Source organism: Actinia tenebrosa, unplaced genomic scaffold (genome assembly GCF_029948245.1).
Source record: "Actinia tenebrosa isolate PJP-AT-01 unplaced genomic scaffold, QUT_ActTen_1.0 PGA_scaffold0__85_contigs__length_37466705, whole genome shotgun sequence".
NCBI classification, from domain to species: domain Eukaryota; kingdom Metazoa; phylum Cnidaria; class Anthozoa; order Actiniaria; family Actiniidae; genus Actinia; species Actinia tenebrosa.
In genome coordinates this window covers 1,174,477-1,195,049 of record NW_028292569.1, presented here as the reverse complement: position 1 = coordinate 1,195,049, position 20,573 = coordinate 1,174,477, and the positions used below count along the sequence as shown (strand labels likewise).

The window sequence follows — 20,573 nt, the reverse complement described above, 5'->3', positions numbered from 1 at the left end:
GTGACGCACCGGAGGCATCTACGATGGGGCTGCGAGTGCTAACCTGGGCCCCTAGAATGCAGTAAACAAAGGCTTCGATGCTTCGATTAATCCTTGCTAGGTTTTTCAGTCCAATGCCCTTTGCGGCAAAGAAAGGCGCCCAAGGATACTTTTCTTTGCTTTCTATGTAGTAAATTAAATTACCCTTCGTTCCGCTGCCTCCTAAGTCCAAGAATTCGTAAGAGCTAGGATACCCCATGCCCGGCGTTTCTATGCTGGCACCAACATACGAAGCATAGGTGTAAGTCTCTCCTAAACCATGGGCGGTACCCTCTTTGTTACGAAAATCGGGGTTGGTAAGCTTAAACTCATTCCTTAATCGCTCCCATGCGACTTTGTCATATTTGTTATCCTTCGGGTTAAAGATAGTGTCACTAGGAAGCGGCGCTCCTAACTCAAACAATATCCTACGAATAGTAAAAGCAACATGAAATCGCAGGAAAGGAATATGGAACATATCCGAGGCTATACCACATCCTTTAGTAGCAGCCCAGACAGCAAAGTTTAACTGCTGTGGCCAATACCGCATGTTGGGACCTGATAACCATTCTCTGGATTCTTTCCCTGAGGTATGTTTCATGGCAGTTTCTCTAAAGATGTCTCTGACCTTTGTCTTGAAAGTCGTAGGACCCACGGGGATTTCTAAGGAGGTAACCATCTTAGCAAAGTCATTCGCTCCACCTTTGTTGTTGTAAAATGGGTAATTCTGGGTTGCCGGCAATAGATTCTCTGGAAAATTAGGTTGCCTTTCTTTATGCTCGGGTTTTGGTTGTAAAATCTTAGGATGCTTTGGCTCCAAGTCCGCATTGCTGTACATCCTAGAGCCGTTATAGTAAATACCATCGGGCCTTCTTTCGAACTTACTAGGGTCTGCATGCGGAAACATCTTCCTAAATGCTCTCCAATTCCAGTAATCCCGGTTGTCGTGATGTGGCTGCTCCTGTATATCATTCCCAAAAGCGTCGTACATTAGTATATATAATGGATGTTATACCATCAGCACCTAAGTTGTACCCAGATGTTCCCTATACTACACCTAACGAACTAAACGCCGAAAACTTTCGTCTGAATAAAGCGAACTTAATCTTGGCTTACTTGGAAGGGCAGGCAAAACACTACGAAAAAGTCCGAAAAAAGTACGTCAGAGCCCGGAGTACGCTACATAAGATTTCGATAACTTTGGGGTCTATATCTGTTGTGTTAACGGGCTCCGGCGTTGCTACTTCGCTTACTGGGCCGGGAATAATCGTTGGAGTTCCTTTGGCCGGCGTTGGGGCAGCCTGTGGTATTATTTCTGCTGTTGCTACGGGCATTATGAAACAGTTGTCAAGCAAAATATCCAAGCATGACACGACAATAGCTCTGTCAAGGGCTAAAGTAAATACAATTACCGATCTTGTCTCAAAGGCTCTGCGTGACAGAAAGATAGACGACGTAGAATTCTCGCTTATTCTGGCCGAAGAAGACAAATATGAGAAATTAAAGTCGGACATAAGGAATAAAAAAACAGTCGTAAAAGATCTTTCCGAGGAATCTCGCAAAAAGATCTACCAAGAAGCGAAAGAAGAGCTTCAAAGAAAGCTTGCTCAGTAAACATCTGCTTTGAAAAAAACAAAACAGGATTTTATTTGCATATTGAACGCCGGCTGTCTGGTTCATATGCAAATTAGTTTCACAAATCTATTTCACAAATGTGAAACGTTTTCACAAATGTGAAGGAAAATTGTGAAGGTTTTGATTGGCTGAAAACATATGACGTAATCGTCCACTATCTTCTTGGAATCCATCCTAACAGGGGGTGGTTGGGGTCAATTTTGTAAAATATTTCATAGATTACGTCAGGGTAATAAGGAATATCCTTATCCAGCCGACAAAACATCCACTCGGCTTTTGTCATATCAGAAACCTCAGGAATAGACTTGCCGGTAATTTCAGACAAAAGATAGGGAATAGCTTTGTAATATTTCCCTAGTTTTAATTTTTTCAATGTCTTCCGTAGACTTTGCGGGGTTGGCTCTTCTAAGTGGTCTATGATTTTCTTCTTTACTTCGTCGCTTAAATATATCGGATGTAAACCTTGGATATGACTCATCCAGTCCCTGAAGTATTTTATTCTTTTGTATGGGGTCTTCTTACGACCTCCATTGGCGTAATACTGCTCTCTGGTAGCATTTGGTACGGCATTACGAATATTCTTACCACACTCGTAACACTGTGCTGACGTGTCGTCTTCTATTTGCATTTTTTTACCACAACAAATATACTTATTTGGCTTAGTAGGTACAAACTTGGGTTTCAAGCACTTTACACAGAAATCATAAGCAAACTCTTTACAATCTTCGCACTCCATATATAGACTAACATATTTAAGTGCGCTGTTGCCCTCAACCACACTTGGAGTGGGGGTCGTCCGTAGGTGGATTTTTGACACGGGTCTTGCCCCGTGTTGAGATTGCGCTGGAACCCCCATTCCCTATACTACTAACACTGCAAGACAAGGTATCATAAGGAAACACAAATCAAATGCACAAAAAAAGGTTAATGCTAAGAAATGCAAATTAAGCTATGCAAACATGAATCCTGCCCTTAAGAAACAACGTTTGTCTCAACAAGCAGAACAGCATAAATCTATGAACACTGCAAAAAGAGAAAAGAACCTTTCACGCCTGAGATCTAACAGTCAAGTAAGATACCACTACCATCTGCTATCAATCGTGAAGCATTTGGATCAGGAAGCGAAAATGCCAAAGCATTAGCCCTACAAAATGCTCAATATTCTTTTATCTTTTTTACCAAGCAAACCGCCTGGCAACAACGGTTCCCGCGAGACCCTCTCATTTTTTCGGGGTTGACCAACATAAACACATCCTCTCCGATTGCGCTCCTTTACTTTCACACTTCTACTACTTTCTCACCTTCTTTGTTTTCGACATAGGTAGCCCGAGTAAACGCCAATAAGGGCGTCTAGTTAAAGATAAATTGAAGTAAGCCTTCTTTTTCGTACTCTAATTATGTCAAACACAAACTTATTTATTGCTGGAAGCATTTATCAAGGTCATGAACGATTTAGCGACATTTCACGAGGAAGACAACATGATCTTTCATGAGTTTTTCAGCGCTGTTATGTGCTCAGACTTTGCCAATCGAACACTAGACTGCCACAACCGTAGATCAGATCTTTACGGAAGGAGACACCATGTACTTGAGTGCACTTAAAATACAAACTATCCCAGATACCGAGAGGTTGTCACTCAACTTTCTGCCTGAAACAGAGCTCGCTGGTTCTCGCCCATTGAGGCAAACGAAACAAAACAGTCGGGCATTTTTGACGCACGTAATATCTCACACCGATTGCCCACTGGGCAAAAAATAATCTCCTATTATGGTGACAAATGCTGATGTACCTATTGTTTTCACATACAATAAACATATTTTGATATTATCTTCTACTTACTCGCAGCACTTCATTTGCATTAACATATGCAACAGCTAGTTTAAATATTAATGATAGGAAATACCCCCATTAAATTTTTTTGTAAACTTGCGATATTTCAAAAAAAAAAGATGGTATCTTAAGCTAAGGTTAGTATGTAAAGTATTTCTTACCTGGTGATATTAAATTAGTAAATACTAATACTAACATAACTGTTTTTGTTCGCAAACCGTCTTCACTTTTATCTGACTTCCGCGTGTGTGACCGTGATAAGCTGGAACTACCACAGGAAACCCATACCTCAAAACGAAAGAGGACAACACAATATCCTCGGGAAATACCCTTCTGGTAGCGAGAAACGAGCGACAGAAATTTACCCCTGGGTTCCCGAGGATAGTTCCACAAGGGAATTACTAAAATATTCAATCCTCTCGAACGCCCCACCCCAGGGAAATTCCAATCCCCCTCCATTAGGGAAGTATGGATATTTTCTGGTACTACACACTAACCCCCCCCCCCCCCCCCAGACCCTCTCCAACCCTTGGAAATTCCAATCTCCATCCATGGGGGAGGTATGAATATTTTTTTGGAACAACATGATATACCCCTCTCAGACCCTCCCCCACCCCTTCAAAATTCGAAACACTCTCAATTGGGATGGTAAGGATATTTTCTGGATTTGCATAATACAGTTGTAGTTCCAGCTGGGGGTGTCATAATATATATCCCGCAATGTATTATGGGACATGCCCCTTTCCCACCGACTACACATGGGTATAGTTGATGTATTCTATAGCACCATTAAATCAGTCGGAATATAAAAGGATGTTACAGCTCAACCAGTTATGACATGGTGTAAGAAGCAAAGTCGGAAGAGACAGACACTGAAAAGGCAGAGAAAGTAGTTGGATTTAATCATAAAATGTACTTTTATAATGAGAAATGACACAATTCTTCAGATAATATTAGGTAACGGGAGTATAATCAGAATTTTCCATACAACCCACAACCCACCAACCTTAACTAATCCTTGATCCTTCCTCTACATTTACATCATATATATTTAACTATAAATGGGAATTGGGGTAATAGATTAGCTGATTAGCTTTTTTTAATATTAAAATCCTAAGTAGTTTCCATATAAAAAGGTATCTCATGGATATCCAGTCCCCCCACAGACAGTGATTGCCATTGGGTGGACATTTAAAAAGGTTTTAAAAATCTATTTGTTAAAAGGTCTCTTCAATTTTAGCATCTTACAAATTTGGTTACATTCTGAATGCATTTTCCAAAAATTATCATATCCTTCTTTTCCAAAATTTCCAGTTCCAAAGCACTTGTAAACAGTTGAATGAATCTGTGGATCTGTTAAGAAAGTGCACCCTTGATTATCAAGAGGTGCCCAGCCTTGTATGTCCACAATAATAAGTTTGCCATCAGATGCTTGGTAAGTGAAGTGACTGTATGCCAGAACCAGATCAGTTCGTCTGTGTTTGTTTATCCAGTCAGTGTTGTTGGTGAGTTTGATGAATTCCCCTGACATGTAGGGCTCAGCGTTGAAGATTTCAGTTTGGCCATTGGAGTTAACTAGTTGAAGAAGGACGACTGGTAAGAACTGGATATCACCTACTGGAGCACCTGAAGTAAGTACAAAGATAAGCACAGACTTTGTTATGTCCTGTCGCTTTATATTTGTCATCGTTTTTAAGATCATGACTCGTACCCATGCAATGTTACCATCATCAATCATCACCACCTTCTCAATCGTTATCATCATCAACATTATCATCGTCGTTATCATCATCGTCATTGTCATCACCCATCTCCACCACAATCGCTATTATTATAACTGAAATAAGCACCATTTATCGTTGTCATCACCATCATTAACTTCAACCATCACTACGACCAACATAATCATTAACATCCCCACCACCATCATAATCATCATTACCATTAATATCACCATGACGTTGCCACCATCATCACTAATTACCTCCACTACCAACGCCACAGTTATTATGAACTCCAGCTAAGGTCCATTCCACTCATGTTGTCACAAACTATGGACAAATATTCTATCATTAATCTTCTTACCTGCAGCTTTTTGGTAGAGCTGTTGGTTGAACAAAGCAACATACTGCTTGGCAGTCATCTGACTCAGTACGTCATTTTGGTACTGTTGCATTGTCTGGTACTTAGACTTACGGTAACGCTTGGCCACATACCTGAAAACCCAACAAAAAATGAACAAGAAGAATAAGAAGAAACATTACTTGATAGAGACAATGATGGACGTATCAGAATCTCTCAATATCCCTCTTAAGCAAGCCTTGCCTTCTCAGCCTTAAAGCAGTGAAGATCTCTATGAATTATTTCTCGACTTCCACAGTCGCTTACCTTCCCAATTGTTCATCTTGGTTGATAAATTCAACAGTGTACACGTCTCTTTGTTTTCCTTCTTTCCCCTTGGCAAGTTTCAGTTGGTCTCCAATGTACACCATCGTTGACTGTCCTCTCCACTGGCTGGATGGATAGTCGTACTTCCAGAGTGTGCCATCTGGTGATTGGAGAGTGAAAGAAAACTTGAATAAGACTTGGAAGCAATTATAGAACACCGCTTCCACTTTCCAAAGCATCCATGACATTTTAGTGACTAAAAATTGTAAACTTCCCTTTTTCCCTATTTTATTAGGCTACGTGTGGATTTTGCGGGAATCTTTGCGCCAAAACGCACGCGCGCGGACGCCCCTCCAATTCTGGTACTCTCACTAAGTCACTGTTTGTAAATACCTTTTACTCGATTTGCTTTAACGTTCGCTGTTTTCTGCTGTCCCACTAAACGTTTGTCTGTTGTCAACGGTTCCATGGTTTTCCATGGCAAATTCGCTGCTTCGTCGGCTAGGCTTTGCACAACGATTTCTTGTCCTCCTTCTTCCATTGCGTTTATGTTAGTTTGTGCAGGCTGGTCTACTGTTTGGAAAATTGACTGCTCTGGAAGCTTGGGAAGTGTTTGGTGTTCTCGCTGTTCTTCTTGTATCTCTGCTATACCTGTGCATCGATCAACTGTCCCATCCAGTGTTTGATCTTGATGCACTTGCTGTTCTTCTTGTATCTCTGCTGTACCTGTGCATTGATCAACTGTCCCATCCAGTGTTTGATCTTGATGCACTTGTTGTTCTTCTTGTATCTCTGCTGTACCTGTGTGTCGATCAACTGTCCCGTCCAGTGTTTGATCTTGATGCACTTGTTGTTCTTCTTGTATCTCTGCTGTACCCGTGCATCGATCAACTGTCCCATCCAGTGCTTGATCTTGATGCACTTGTTGTTCTTCTTGTATCTCTGCTGTACCCGTGCATTGATCAACTGTCCCGTCCAGTGCTTGATCTTGATGCACTTGTTGTTCTTCTTGTATCTCTGCTGTACCCGTGCATTGATCAACTGTCTTCTTCAAATCTTGATTTCTCTGATTCTGTTTAGATACCCTAGGTACAGATAGTACATCAGGTTTGACCAGGTTGTCAAAAAACCCGACACTCGATAAACTAGTATTTTGTCTCTGACGCATGGTTTTGCGCATTTTGAAGTAGTTCACCAGAACTTCACCAGCATTTGCCAAGTTATCTTGTGAAAACGCTTGTAATCCCAGGAGACTGAGACACTGATCGACCACCCCAATCACTGTTTTAGTGATTGATACACGATCACTAGACGAGCAGTAGTGTTCGTACAGTTCTGTAGATAAGTCCTTGAGCTTCATCCCTTTTTCCTTGTCCTCATTGGAACCAATCTGGAAGAGGGCAAGACTTATCTTATACACGGCACATACTAGAAGGTAAAACTGTTCTCTGCTCGTGAGTGAAGCGTATGATTGATGGGCTTGTATGCTGTCTTTTAGGTCTTCAATGGCGATTTTCAGAAGATGCTGTTTCTCGTTCTTGTCAGGGATGAGGTTGAGAAACTCCAGCAAAACCTCTCCTGCTTGGCACTGCAAAGAAGGGTTAAAATAATATTTTAAAATGAAATAATAAGCCTTATAATAATATTAACAGCAACTACAAGAACAAGAACAACAGTAATAAAATGACAATAATAATATTAATATAACATAATATAATATAATAATAATAATAATAATAATAATAATAATAATGAAGATAATAAAATGAATGCTGAAAACAGAAAACAAAAGAAATGGTTTGACTTTTGAAAATTTTGAAGTTTATGTTATGTAGTCCTTACTATGTTTCGAAGAAACAACATAGGGGCATACACAGACATTTTGGCAGCTTCTTGTCCACTGAAGTAGGCAGCAAGCAATGGATGGCATTGGAAAAGGCCAAAGGTCTGCGCCAAAACAGCATAGTCTTGGACGGTCATGTTACGAAGACACAAACTCAAGAGGCCATAGCTGGAAGCGAGACCCTGTTGGAAAAATGAAAATAGCAAAGATGGGATGAACTTTTGAGGTGATGAATGCCGGGCAGATGCGACTGGTATTGATGAACTTGTGGCCCTCTGAAGTTAAATGTCATTTCATTAGCCTACGTTGTTTTATGTGGTTCGCTTCCCTTCCGTAACGATGTAGGGCAGAAGTAGATTAATTTCCGTTGCAAAATGCATACCTTTTTGTCTGGTTGTGGAAGAGATCCAAAAAACCCCAATGATTGTATCAGAAGGGCAGCGCCTTTTGACCAGAGTCCAAGACGGTATTGGATTTCCCCTTTGATTTGCACGCAAACACCAGATACAAGATGGAAGTCATCTTCCTTCCTGTATTTCCATTGGCCAATCCTTGACTTGGCCTGCAACAGTCTATTCAGGGTTTCTTCTGCTTCTGTAGATGCAACAAAAAGATCTTGAGTTAGTTCAAACATTGCAGATGCCTAGGGGAGTCTATCTGTGGTGTCATTTCAGCCCACTAACCACCCCCCCCCCCTCCCCACCTCCCTCAAAACGTTTTCGGACTGTGGTGTCCAAACAAGGAAAGGCAGGGAGCACTATTGCCCATAACAGCTGATGCTCTGCTGTAGGTTTATTGCGGTTTATTCATCCTTTTACTTTCCATATTAATATTATAACGAATCCATTTCAAACTTTGTCATTTTGACATGTACATAAACGTACTGTGAAGGGTGAACATTTTGCAATGTTGAAAAGATTTATTGTATAGCTTATATTCTGTCATCTATTTCATTTTTTCTTCTATCCCCAGCCTTTCTATTTCAGTTCATTCATTCATTCACCTGTCCATCCATCCATCCGTTTATCCATCTATCCATATACTATAATGCTATGAAAATGTACCTTGAAGACTTCCATTACTTTTCATGAACCTGACCCTTCTAATGACAAGCTGAGGTGCAATAGCAGTTTGCGGACTTCTACTTTGGATATGATCAACAATGTCCATTGCAATCTTTCCCTCCCCCTGCCAGTACAGGAACCTGTCAAGAACCAATACTAATGCAGCCATTTTCTTGAAGTTTTCTTCTACATATGCATGATACAAACATTCCTGAAGAAAGATTTAAAAGTCAGAATATAGGCATGCAATGATCTCTCAACCCTACTAAATTATTATTACATCTATCCATGCATCCTTTACATCAGTGTTAGTGAACCAAAGGTAGATCTCAGAGGCATTCCATAACTTCAACTTTATGCAAATATACCAGATTTACAGATTTCATGACAAGATTTGCAGTTATAAAATTTTTATACAAATCCTTTCTTTCCAGTGGACAGAAAGTAAATGGACCAATGATAGGTCTCTGTGACAATCCCTACACTTTAATTTGAATGCAATTTTATCAACAATTTTTGAGGGCAAAATGTTTTACCTATCCTATCTTTCTGTAGAAAGCATATATCTTCTTTCTAATGTTTAAAAAAAATTAATACTCACTTGAAGTATTTGCAGTTCTGTAAGAAAACCAACATGTATGTTCCTTGAAGTGAGAAGTTCCTTGACATTGTAGTTTTCCTCTTTGCCTACATTTTGGATGAACTGCCTGGAATTTAAAAATATCTACAAATCATACAGGGTAAGAAGAAGAGTGGCATATCATGGAATATCGCACAAATCATTTGTAGTTTCTGTTGTTTCTACAAGAGCCTTCAGTATAATGTGTTTGTTAAGAAAATACAAGTCACAAGTGGGACATGCCATAGTTTGCCACAAGAAAGCATATAAAAGAAATATTTATCCCACACTAATAAAAATACACCTAGGCTCAAATGCATGATATTGGAAGGAACCATGGAATATGACTGAATATATGTTGGGCTTTTGCTACGTCCTGATTTGCTTTTTTTTTTTCTGGAGTGTCAGCTAGGGAAAATAGAAACACAAAATGCAATACAAAACCCATACCATTTTTCAGGAACAAAAGGCCATGCATTTTCCTCAGCATCTTGAACCAACCTCTGAAGTTTATTAGAAACTAAAGAAAGCCAGCATTCCAGGACACTAAAGTCTGCAGTTTCATTTACAGTGTCCTTTGCAGTCTTATTGTCTTTTCTGCGAGACAAGTGCTTCTGCAGGCATAAATCAATGGCAATAAAATTCACACTTCCTTCTTTCTTGACTGTCAGTAGATTCAGCTCCATGAGTTTACTAATCTCTGGTGTTACCTCTGTCATTGGGAGTGGTCTTCGAAGGTGACACAGTTGATACAAGATGCTGATATATGATGGCCCCAAAGATTGCTTGATGTAATCTAATATCCAATCTAGTGCAAACATGTCAACCTGTCTTTCACCTTTGGACAGCTGTAGTTGAGTTGCATCAAGTTTGTGTGAATTTACTAAAGCACAGAAGAAGTTGATGGCAATCGGGTTATATTTGAGGATTCCACATAAGCTTGAAATCTGTCCGTCTTCATAGGCACATGAAGGGCAAAGTTTTCTGAACAATTCTTGAGCAGTTGACAAGTTGAGACCTCTCACCTCTATCGTACTAACTTGTTCATTAGTTTGAATCTGTCTGGTTTGTGTGCCAATGATAAAAGTCTTGATCTTACTACACACAAGATGTTCCAAGAAAGATTCCACTAAACCATCATTACAATCTGCATTGTCAAAGCAAACAACTTTGAAATTAAAAAACCCTAGAAACCTTTTGATCTTTTCATCTTTTTTCTCAGATGTTGCAGAGAAGAATGTGGCTTGTTCTTTATAATTTCTTTCTTTTGCCAGATCACTCATGAACTCCCACAAAGATTTCTCATTACAATATTGGTTGAGTGAAAGGTACAATATCTCCTTCTCTGCGATGTGTTCGATCTCACAAAGGTGTTGACAAAGTCCTTGAACCAAGGTTGAACAGCCGCTCCCTGGCTCCCCATAGAGTTGGAATATCAAGGTATGTTTTTGTTTTATTTCTTCCAATATACTCGGAAATTCAGTGCTCAATCTTAGCTGCAAGCATTTTGTTTTTGAATCTGGTGAAAAGTTCTGAGGTGAGATCTGAGTCAATGCTCTTCTGAACAGCATCTGTAATTATAAAGTTTAATATATTTATGAAGTTTCATTCTCTTGAATACAAATATGGTACGAAAGTGGAAGTAAAATGAAAGAAAAGCAGCAATACTTTTAGTTTCAGAGCTTTTCATGTTCCAACATCTACCATAGTCTGCTCTAACTTGAACAATAATGAATCTATTTCTTAGTCTTCAGCACTGTATAATTAATAATTTATGTGAAATAAATGAAGGAATACTTTTCCTGCATTAAAAAATATTTTTTTAATAAATTATGGAAGAATTTCCTCATGAAAAATGTAAACTGTAATTTTAAAGAACAAATCTCTAGATTCTATAATTAGCTATCATAATATTTAAAAGAATTTCTTACCTTTTAATATTCAATTAAGAAAATACTAACAAACTGGGGACATTTTTTGAAGCAAGAAAATTTTTGCAAATCATACTTACGGTTCTTCCATCGCTTCCGCTTAGATTTCCGCTTGTGTTTCCTGGAATCACGGGAAGACTGGAACTACCAGAGGAAGCCCAGAAACGAAGTTATATTTTCTTAAATTTCATGTTATTTATTAGTAAATTTCCGAAAATTGATTTGAAAAATATTTAAAGCAAGTCATTTTGAGCTATTTATCAAAACTATTAACAATCAAATATTAACTATTTATTTTATCATAAATATTTATATTTTTGGATAATTTATGCAAAGGTAAGTATTGGGGTTCCTGTGTTGAGTGCTTCCCTCTCGAGTTTGACTTGAACCGTTCGACATGGAGGAATTCAACCCAGCTGAGTTTATAAAAAGGCCACCGGTTATTCTACGCCTTATATCCATTGTAAGTTATCTTCACAGTTACTTTAAACCTTTAACTTTCATACTGGCTCATTATATATCTCAAAGATGTTTTTAACCAGGACTTTTTTTGCACACTTTTGTTTGAGGTCCTTGGCTTTTTTCGAGCCACGAGTTCAACTATTAAACTAATTTAATTCCTCTTTTGGGCCTTTCAAATGGGTTTTGTCTTTGTTTCTGCTATCTCTCTCGTTTTGATTTAAAGAATGTATCGCCTTTTTAACAATCAATGCAAGCGCTGCACAGCTGTTGTAAGAGACAAATGGTCTAGACGTTTCGTAGGAATTTGAATTTATTCATTATTAGGTTTTTATGTGTACTTATGATTGATAGTTTTCCTACTTTGAACATCGATTTTGAGCCATAAAAATATCAATAATATTCCAATTCGATAATTATTTTAAAGAAAGCATACGATTTGGAAGCTTTCAGTGTTCAAAAATGCCAAAAGAAGGAAAATTTCAAGCCAAATTAAAGTCGTGGCAGTTTTTCAAAAATTATGCTCACTCAATTTTGAACCTCGCTATACAGAACGCTGTTTTGTTGAAGCTAAAATAGCGGTATGAAATTTGAGTTTTATGGAATATTCTGCTCTTTTGAGAATGTATAAAGAAAGTTGGCAGTGTTCATTGCGAGAAAGGTGATAATTTTCGTATAATTTTGTGTTCAATAACAGTATGCATTCTCTCCACCCGACCCAAAAGCCCCTATAGATACAGACCTATACAGCTATTTCAGAAAAGGCTGGTGTTTTTTTTTTTTGCATATTGCATACCCACCCTGAACTGCAATATGCCCATTGTCAATAGCCCACTTCCGAAATATGCTTCTCTTGTCACGTACAAAGGTTTCAATGCGAGGCTTCATGCATAATGCTCAGTGTTTCATGTAAGAAGAGAAAGATTTAATTTCGTATGTAGCGTCGCGATCGTACTAAAACCTTTGTGTGTGACAAGCGAAGCATATCTTGGAAGTGGACCATTCGGAAGGTAAAAGATCACAACATTTTGGAAATTTATTAAACTCTGTCTGCACATTTTTCTGGAATAATTTCCTCTGTAACGACATGATTTGCATATCAAATATAAATACTTTTAAAACTTAATAATAACATGCAAGATGCAATAAAACCGTCGCCAACCTTTTTTTAAATAGCTGTACTGTATAAGCCATGTCGAGGGATTTTTTGGGGGGGATTGATCCTAAAATTGTACAGGAAAATACAACATACAACTTATGTAGTTTGTTCCTGATCCCATAAATATTCCCCTGATCCCTGAATTTATTCATACAATCCCAATCCTTCTTCTGTGATTCTTGATTCATAATATGATCCTGATCCCTAATTCCTCGTTATAACCCTAGTATAAAGCTGGGTTCAAACCATTTACTCATTAAAAATGGTGTAACAGTAATGAACCAGTTTATTTTTGTATTAATTCAGAGTTCTGTGTCTTCCTCTAGTTGTTTGCCATTGTTGTATTTGGCTGTATATCTTCTGGTGGATATGACTCCACTTATGGTGTATGTCTCTATAACGGTGACAGCGGTGCTTGCCATTATGGTGTAGGAATAGGGGTCATGGCGTTTCTCATTTGTATTGTATTCCTGGCAATCGATTCTCAATATGACACAATCACAAACCCTGAAAACAAGAGGATCGTCACAATGGCAGATTTAGCATTTTCAGGCCTTTGGTCATTCCTCTGGTTTGTTTGTTTTTGCTACTTGGCTGACAAGTGGCGTCAGATGAAGGTTGTCACCAGTACATCACAGACAAACAATTGCCAAGCAGCCATTGCATTTTCATTTTTTTCAATTATAACTTGGGTAAGTAACCTAATGATTTTTGATTTGCTCCATTCTTATGTCATGTGTTTAAAAGTGCTTTTAAGAGAGTGTGTGTGTCGGTATTGTATATTAGTTACGTAAGGGTGAAAATAGAGTGATCTGATTGGTTTTCTGAACAGTCAGAATGCTGCAGTCTACTGGTATGCCGTCTTGATAGGGTTGAACAACATCCATACACTGTATGTTCCAAATGTTCCTAGAAAACAAACATAGCCACTACGAACAGGACAATTGGCCAGGGTTTAGAGGGGAAAGCATTTAATAGTACAGACAATAGAAAGTTCTATGATATTATTACGATGTAAACAAACATTAGGCATTGATTTTCATTTCCTTGTTTGATGTCCTAGTTTGGACTCGCTGTCATGGCATTCATGAAGTATCGCCGTGGCCCAGATGACTTTGACTACAACAAAGACAACCTTGCAGGGGAGTCCTACCCCTCACCATACGCTCCCTTCCCTCCAAATACATCAGAAGCAGCTGGGGACCCTTATCAGTCGCAGCCATTTTCTGATGATTCCCGACCAGAGGGACAAGGTTCTGGTACAAACCCTTCAGAAGTCCCAAGTGAATTCAAACAACCTTCTTATTAAGAAGAGAAGAGAGACAGATTACAAAGATAACATGTTTAAGGTTAGGAAAAATAATTCTTAAAATGTACTAATTGAAGTAGCATGGATATTTCACTTTTGACTGTCATTGAGAATAGGATTTTAGTAAATAATCATATCTGGCTAAACTCTGGAAGTGCTTGTATGCGAAACTCAACAGGCAAAAAAACATTTAGTATATATTCCTAATAAGATAATAGTGCTCTCATGTTGATATAAGTAGATTTTAAGGGTGTTATCTAACATAAGTCTGGGAAGGGTGAGCTCATGGGGTTGAAATTTAACACTTTTGGTGTTTGTGGGGGAAGAAAATGAGCCCAGAGAAAAAATCTTGAATCAAGGTAGAAATCTAACAATCTCTGCTAAGGTGAGCGTACTAGTGCTACACATACTGTCAACCACATCACGTCAACTTTGGCTTTAACTTGAAATGATTGAAAAGTAACCTTTAATCCAAATCTGTGTCGCATTCAATACCCTATGTGAAAACTTTGATCCTATTTTGAGATGATGAAAAAGTATAATAATATCGTATATCTGGTGCCGATTATGTGCTTGTCTTCAATCCCTTTCCTTTTTTAGTAGTATAATATAGGAAAAGACAGGGTTCATGTAATTTGGGATAATCAATAGTATGAATTCATACTGTACCTCTGACTGGATGAATCAATTGAAGGAAATCTGAAACCAATTCAGTGTTGTGGTATGCACATTGATCAAGATGCAATGTTTATTCCCATAAGAATAAAATTAACCTTTGTTTAACCCTACGGTAACCTCATTCTGAAACACTTGAATGTGAGGTTACGTGGTGAAAACTAATGCTCCAGTCAAAATGGCTGCGGCTTGAGAAATGTCCATATTGTTTCATATACACAATATGGGTCTAACTTGCATAGAAGCTGTTCTAGTATCACAGCAACCATGTTAGCAAGGGTAGCCATGAGCATCTAGTGACCTATGAAGTAGGTGGGCATATGATGACAAAATATGTTTTGTTTGATTGTTATTTAAATAGCCTACCTCTAAGATATGCTTCACTTGTCATGCACAAAGGTTTCAGTATGAAGCTATGTGCTAAATTAAATTTATTCTTACCGCCCGTCACGAATGACTGAGCATTTAGCACGTAGCCTCATAATGAAACCTTTGTGCGTGACAAGTGAAGCATGTCTCAGAAATGGGCTATTGCCAACCACAAATTTATTGGACCATCCAACAAAGCAAAGTGACAAAACCTTTTAATGAAATCGTTGGCAGATTAACATCACAAAAATGACTATAAGCATGCATCAAGTATGGGAAGAAAATAATGTGTTTTGATTAATATTTGTTTAAATATGTTGTTTTTCGCTTTGTTTTTTTGTTTTTGTGATAAACAAAGTAAGTTTTTGATAATCCATTTGATAACTTAATCAATAATCAATAGGATTCTTTGATGATATCCTAATAGAGTCTTTGCAGCATCACGCAATGACAGGAGGCAGGAAAAATTGAATCTGGTCTAATCTGATTTACATGAGAAAAAATTCAGTTTCCCAGGGGAAAAAGACTCTGTGTTTATCCCCCCTGTCATGGCTGCCATCACGTGATGAAGCAAAGCCTCCATAATCATTTTTAACAAATTCTAAATCACCAGGGCCCGGCCGTACAAAGCCTGGATAGCGCTATCCAGCAGATAAATTCTTATCCAGTGTATAAGTCGATACTGTTATCTAATACATTTATCCACTGGATAAGATTTATACATTGGATAACCCTATCCAGGCTTTGTACAACTGGGCCCAGGGATTATTTTAATGTTGTATCAAAAACAAACTGAATCTTACGTTCAGTTAGTGGATGGGAATAAAAAGGTGTTCATCTATTAATTACACAGTAGTCCTATTCTGAATTTGTTTGAGTGATACAAGTAGACGTTGGACTTGTATGTTCATACATCTAGTAGTATTATTTTATCAAGTCCAACTTTAACCTGCAGGGGCAGATCCAGGAATCAAAGAAAGGGTGGGCCAGGAGAACAGGTGTAAGGAAGGAACACATACTTACAGATTAACCAGTTAAATCAGTTTTTTTATCAATAAATCAGATAAACTTTCATTTGGTTTACTTAAAGTTCTCAAAATATTTAATTTCTGTTTATTTGAGATTTCATTTTTTCACCATTTTCCCAACTATGGGTTTCCTATGGTATTGCCTTACTTTGTCATATGAAGAATAATATAAAGAATAAAAACAATAGTCTTTTAAAAGTCCTAGATCTGCCTCTGAGTACCATAACCCATAGAATTTCCTGTTGATGGGTCTAGTAGTTAGGGTTGGTTTTTGTGTAAATCCATACCCCCCCCCCCCCCCCCCCTCACACACACACACACTTTCACAGAGGATTTTTTAAAGACTCTCCCCCTATCCTCAGAAATTCCAATTTTCTTCCACACAAACTCTGTAAATAATTTTCTTTCTCCAATTCCCCTCATCCCTTGGAAATTCCAAATTCCTACTTGGGGGGGGGAGGGGGGGGGGATATGGATAATATCTGAACTACACATTTTTATTTGAATGTCTTTCATTATCAATCTGTTTAAACTTATAAATTTACAAAAAAAATGCTTAAATGTTTTTTTTCATTTTCATTAAAATTAAGTTTAATTCTTTATAATGTGGTTGGGTTGTTGATTGCTTTTTATTCATTTTTCAATCTAAAAAGGAAGATTTCATTCTTCTTTCAAAAAAAAAGCAAACATTTCAATCTCTGTCATGACTTGGAATAAACTTGATATGATAATTGTAATAATGTATTATATGCAGAAAACCCCACAGATTAAATATTTGTCATGTCGACAAGTTTACTGCACATTGGGGTTTGACTGAATGTTCTCCCCCAATCAGAGATTCAAATCCACCAGCCCAAAAAAATGGATGTTGCCACATCAGAAGTAGTATTAATGTACAGGAGGATTACAAGGTTCCATAACATTTAAGTCTTCCTAGGGTGTGGTAACCTTTCTCACTTGAGTCACCTGTATCTCCAAACCTTAACTGAGTCACAGGTAGAGTAGATTTATCAGTCAGTAATCCACTATCACTGTGCCATTCACTATGACTACCAACATTATTACAGTTACAATAACCTGGCCGACGCTGGCATGAATTGGTCATACCACATGCACACTTGCCACTTCCAGGGGTAGCCCCACCCCAGTAGTTTTGTCTCACATTATCACGTGACATCCACCACCCATAACCGTCTGCTATAAATGCTACATCCCCTTGGCACTCAAAGCTTAAAAATTGCTCACAGCTTCGTGAAGCCTTAGTTAGTGCAGCTACCTGATTCATAGTTATTCCTGCATAGTGAATGTCCCGTCTGTATGAACCTACACCTTCAAAACCATTGACTAAGGTCCTAGCCTCACTATCATGACTGACGACAGTCACCCCCACCCCACCCTTGTCAGTCATGTCACAGTACACACTAAAAGATGATAAGCCACCAGGACTGATTGTGTATTTACCAGACAACAACAGTGGAATTGTTTTCTTTATCTCACTACAGGATGCGTAGCCAATTTGTACTTGAGCTGTGATTGCACGCTGAAAATTTCTAGCTGTTAAAATGTACACTCCTAAATCTGTGTTTCTGAGCTTAGGTATTACCAGGGTTCCATTTGGAAAAATGGAAATAAACTCTGACAAAGATTCATTGCCTTTCTTCCACTGAGTTACCAATGCACCGACAACTTTACAGTTAATGACCACACGGCTGCCAATAGTTGGGAAATTTGTTAAAACTGGTTTTACTTCAAATCTCAGTGCCCCAACTACTGTTATCTGTGTCACTTTGGTGTTTTTTCCCAAAATGTTTTCAGCTTGACAGACATAATCTCCACTATCTTCCATTTTTATTCCTGATATAATCAACTTTGCTTCTTTTTTTGTGCTTTGACTTTTCGGGATTTTTCCATATGGCTTGGACCAGGAAACAGTAGACCAATGTGATGTCAGGCATCTTAAAGTAACATTAGCTCCTTCCTCGACTATCTGTGAACTGGTTATGTGTACTATCCTTGGAGGAACTGAGAAAATGTTGCGAATTAGTGTCGAGGTAAAAGCGACTCAAAAGCTTCAATCAAATCACAGTGGGGCACGGTCACTTCGCTTCATCCCAGCACTGGTGCCCAGTGTTCTACCCTTGAACTTGTCATCATACATCAATATGATTGTCATAATATATTGCTTTATAAATTCAAATTCTTATTTTTAGCAATTGTATTAGCAGTAGACTGTTTAAAATGTCTTGTAAAGCGCCATTGAGCTCCTGGAAATGGCGCTATATAAATTCGAATTATCATCATCATCATCTTCGTTATTGGTTCTCTATTCATGTGTGTTAACATTTTCTTGCTCCCCCCTTCAAATAGCCAACATTCGATATTCCGGTTGAGTGGTCAAGCACAAAGCATTTCGAGTCGATGCTCCAGGGAAACAATAGCATAATCATAATTATTTTTATTCTTTTATTCTCAGTTTGTTTTGTGCTTGATCACTCAACCAGAATATCGAATGTTGGCTATTTAAATGCCTAAGCCCACAATCAAATGTTGATAAAAAGCTTACCTTGTACAATCAATGTAACATTAGCTTGTGCCACACCCAAGGCACTTCTTGCCTCTCAGGAGTAGATTCCTCCATCATATGATGTCACATCTTGACAGCCCACTGACATGAACCTTGTGACGTCTTTTAGAAAAAATTCCATTCAGTTTTACCCACGTGACCTTTGGAGCTGGGTTGCCCTTAGCAACACATGGCAGCCATGTGGTGTCACTCACATTTGCAGTGATTGTCTTTTGAGGGACATGAATTGAAGGGGCTGAGACAGGAGGGCCCTGTTTTCCGGGTAGTCCCCTCGGACCTGGGGGACCAACAGGTCCTTGATCTCCCTTAGGTCCTGGCGGACCAGGGACACCCTTGGGACCTTGAGGACCAGCAGGACCATGTTTTCCAATGTTGCCTTGTCTTCCTGTTCGTCCCAGCTTCCCTGGTGGTCCGGGTGGTCCTCTCCTCCCTCTGCGACCCCTGGGTCCTCGCAGGCACATTCTCAGGTTTGTGGTACCGCATCCTTCCTTCTTGAGAATCGATGTAAGTTCTGTTTTTATGTGTTGACGAATTTGGAGAGAACTGACGGATGAATCGTTCGGTGAATTTCTCTCGCTGTTTCTTTTAACCCTTAAAGGTGTATCTGAAATAGCCATGAGACCAGAGACAATCAATACGATTAGTAAAGCCATTTGAAATTGTGATCAAAATTAACTTTTCGTGGCCCCATCTTCTGGTGCCTATATCAAAAGGTCTCGCGTTCTTCAATAGAACAAATCTAACAAAGAATACAATATGGATTTGCGGTACATGCAGAAGGACCTCTTTATTTAACGTTTTTGACGAAAACTCACGTCTGAGAAGTTTTAAATCAGTCAAAAAGATTTTCTCACCTTGAATATCGTTGTGCTTTATCAGTGTATTTGATTCTTTGTCAGGTTTGTTTAGTACTCGTGCCGCTTCCGCTGTCTTCGTTGTTTTCTGGCAACTGCTTTCTTTCAGGAAAAACACCTCGTGTGCATACAGTTTATATTCAACGTGTAGAACACCAACGAAGCACAGCAAAGACAAGAACAAAGCAGCACTAGGCGTCAGGGATGTCTTCTCTTGTTTCATTGTAAGTTGCTCTATACTTCAGCATACAAACAAGTAAAGAACTAATACTTGTGGAGTACAATTGACGAATGAAACACGCCTATGCTTATAGTAACTAAGCACGGGTTTTGCTCAGTGTGATCAAGACTGATGTAACCTTAACGGATAGGGTACGTATCACGCGAAGACAGAACATTCTGGCAAACATTTCTTATCGCGGCCCGTCTTCCCCTTGTAACATTATTTGCACTTTTACTTCCGGTTCCGGTGCAAATGTTATGCTACTCACACATCGCAGAATTTCGCAATCCATGACGGTTTACCCCCGTCTCTAGACCATAATCCTTTTCACACTGCTTTTGTTCTTTAATTATGATTATTGTTCCCGTATTCTCTAAGGAATCAAAAATTTTAATATAAATTTTAAACCAGCCAGACACATGGTGCAACATCATGGTGGCATGTAACATTGAGAGCAACAGTTGCAAAGTGTGCCCTAATCTTAAGAGAAAGGTGTGAAAAAAAGGGTTGAAACCTCACCAGTCCCTCATTAGGGACCTTAAGCTGCAGGACGGCAACGTGGGCGACAACGTCGGCGAAATTGA

General features: G+C 38.7%; 3 protein-coding genes across 5 annotated transcripts; 1 reads left to right on the top strand and 2 right to left on the bottom strand.

Annotated features, from left to right (window-relative positions):
* Positions 1-4,363: 4,363 nt before the first annotated feature.
* Positions 4,364-11,517, bottom strand: LOC116308645 (alpha-protein kinase 1). Of its 3 annotated transcripts, none has more exons than XM_031719116.2 (10): positions 11,410-11,517; positions 9,849-10,969; positions 9,381-9,486; positions 8,780-8,990; positions 8,098-8,309; positions 7,715-7,897; positions 6,266-7,460; positions 5,873-6,032; positions 5,570-5,700; positions 4,364-5,110 (listed from the first exon to the last, which is right to left on the bottom strand). In XM_031719116.2, the coding sequence occupies exons 2-10, from the start codon at positions 10,967-10,969 to the stop codon at positions 4,695-4,697; spliced, it is 3,735 nt and encodes a 1,244-aa protein (XP_031574976.2). In that variant the 5' UTR covers positions 11,410-11,517; the 3' UTR covers positions 4,364-4,694. The 3 variants fall into 3 exon arrangements, with proteins under 3 accessions (XP_031574976.2, XP_031574978.2, XP_031574979.2); XM_031719118.2 differs by having other exon boundaries at positions 11,330-11,417; XM_031719119.2 differs by lacking the exon at positions 11,410-11,517 and adding an exon at positions 11,067-11,154.
* Positions 11,518-11,689: 172 nt separating this feature from the next.
* On the top strand, positions 11,690-16,148 carry LOC116308646 (synaptogyrin-3). The gene is made up of 3 exons (XM_031719121.2): positions 11,690-11,792; positions 13,274-13,639; positions 14,011-16,148. Exons 1-3 carry the CDS (start codon positions 11,727-11,729, stop codon positions 14,254-14,256), a joined length of 678 nt encoding a protein of 225 aa, XP_031574981.1. The 5' UTR covers positions 11,690-11,726; the 3' UTR covers positions 14,257-16,148.
* Positions 16,149-16,938: 790 nt separating this feature from the next.
* LOC116308640 (uncharacterized) lies at positions 16,939-20,294 on the bottom strand. The gene is made up of 3 exons (XM_089025976.1): positions 19,767-20,294; positions 18,968-19,516; positions 16,939-18,350 (listed from the first exon to the last, which is right to left on the bottom strand). Exons 1-3 carry the CDS (start codon positions 19,987-19,989, stop codon positions 17,233-17,235), a joined length of 1,890 nt encoding a protein of 629 aa, XP_088882102.1. The 5' UTR covers positions 19,990-20,294; the 3' UTR covers positions 16,939-17,232.
* Between the last annotated feature and the right edge of the window lie 279 nt (positions 20,295-20,573).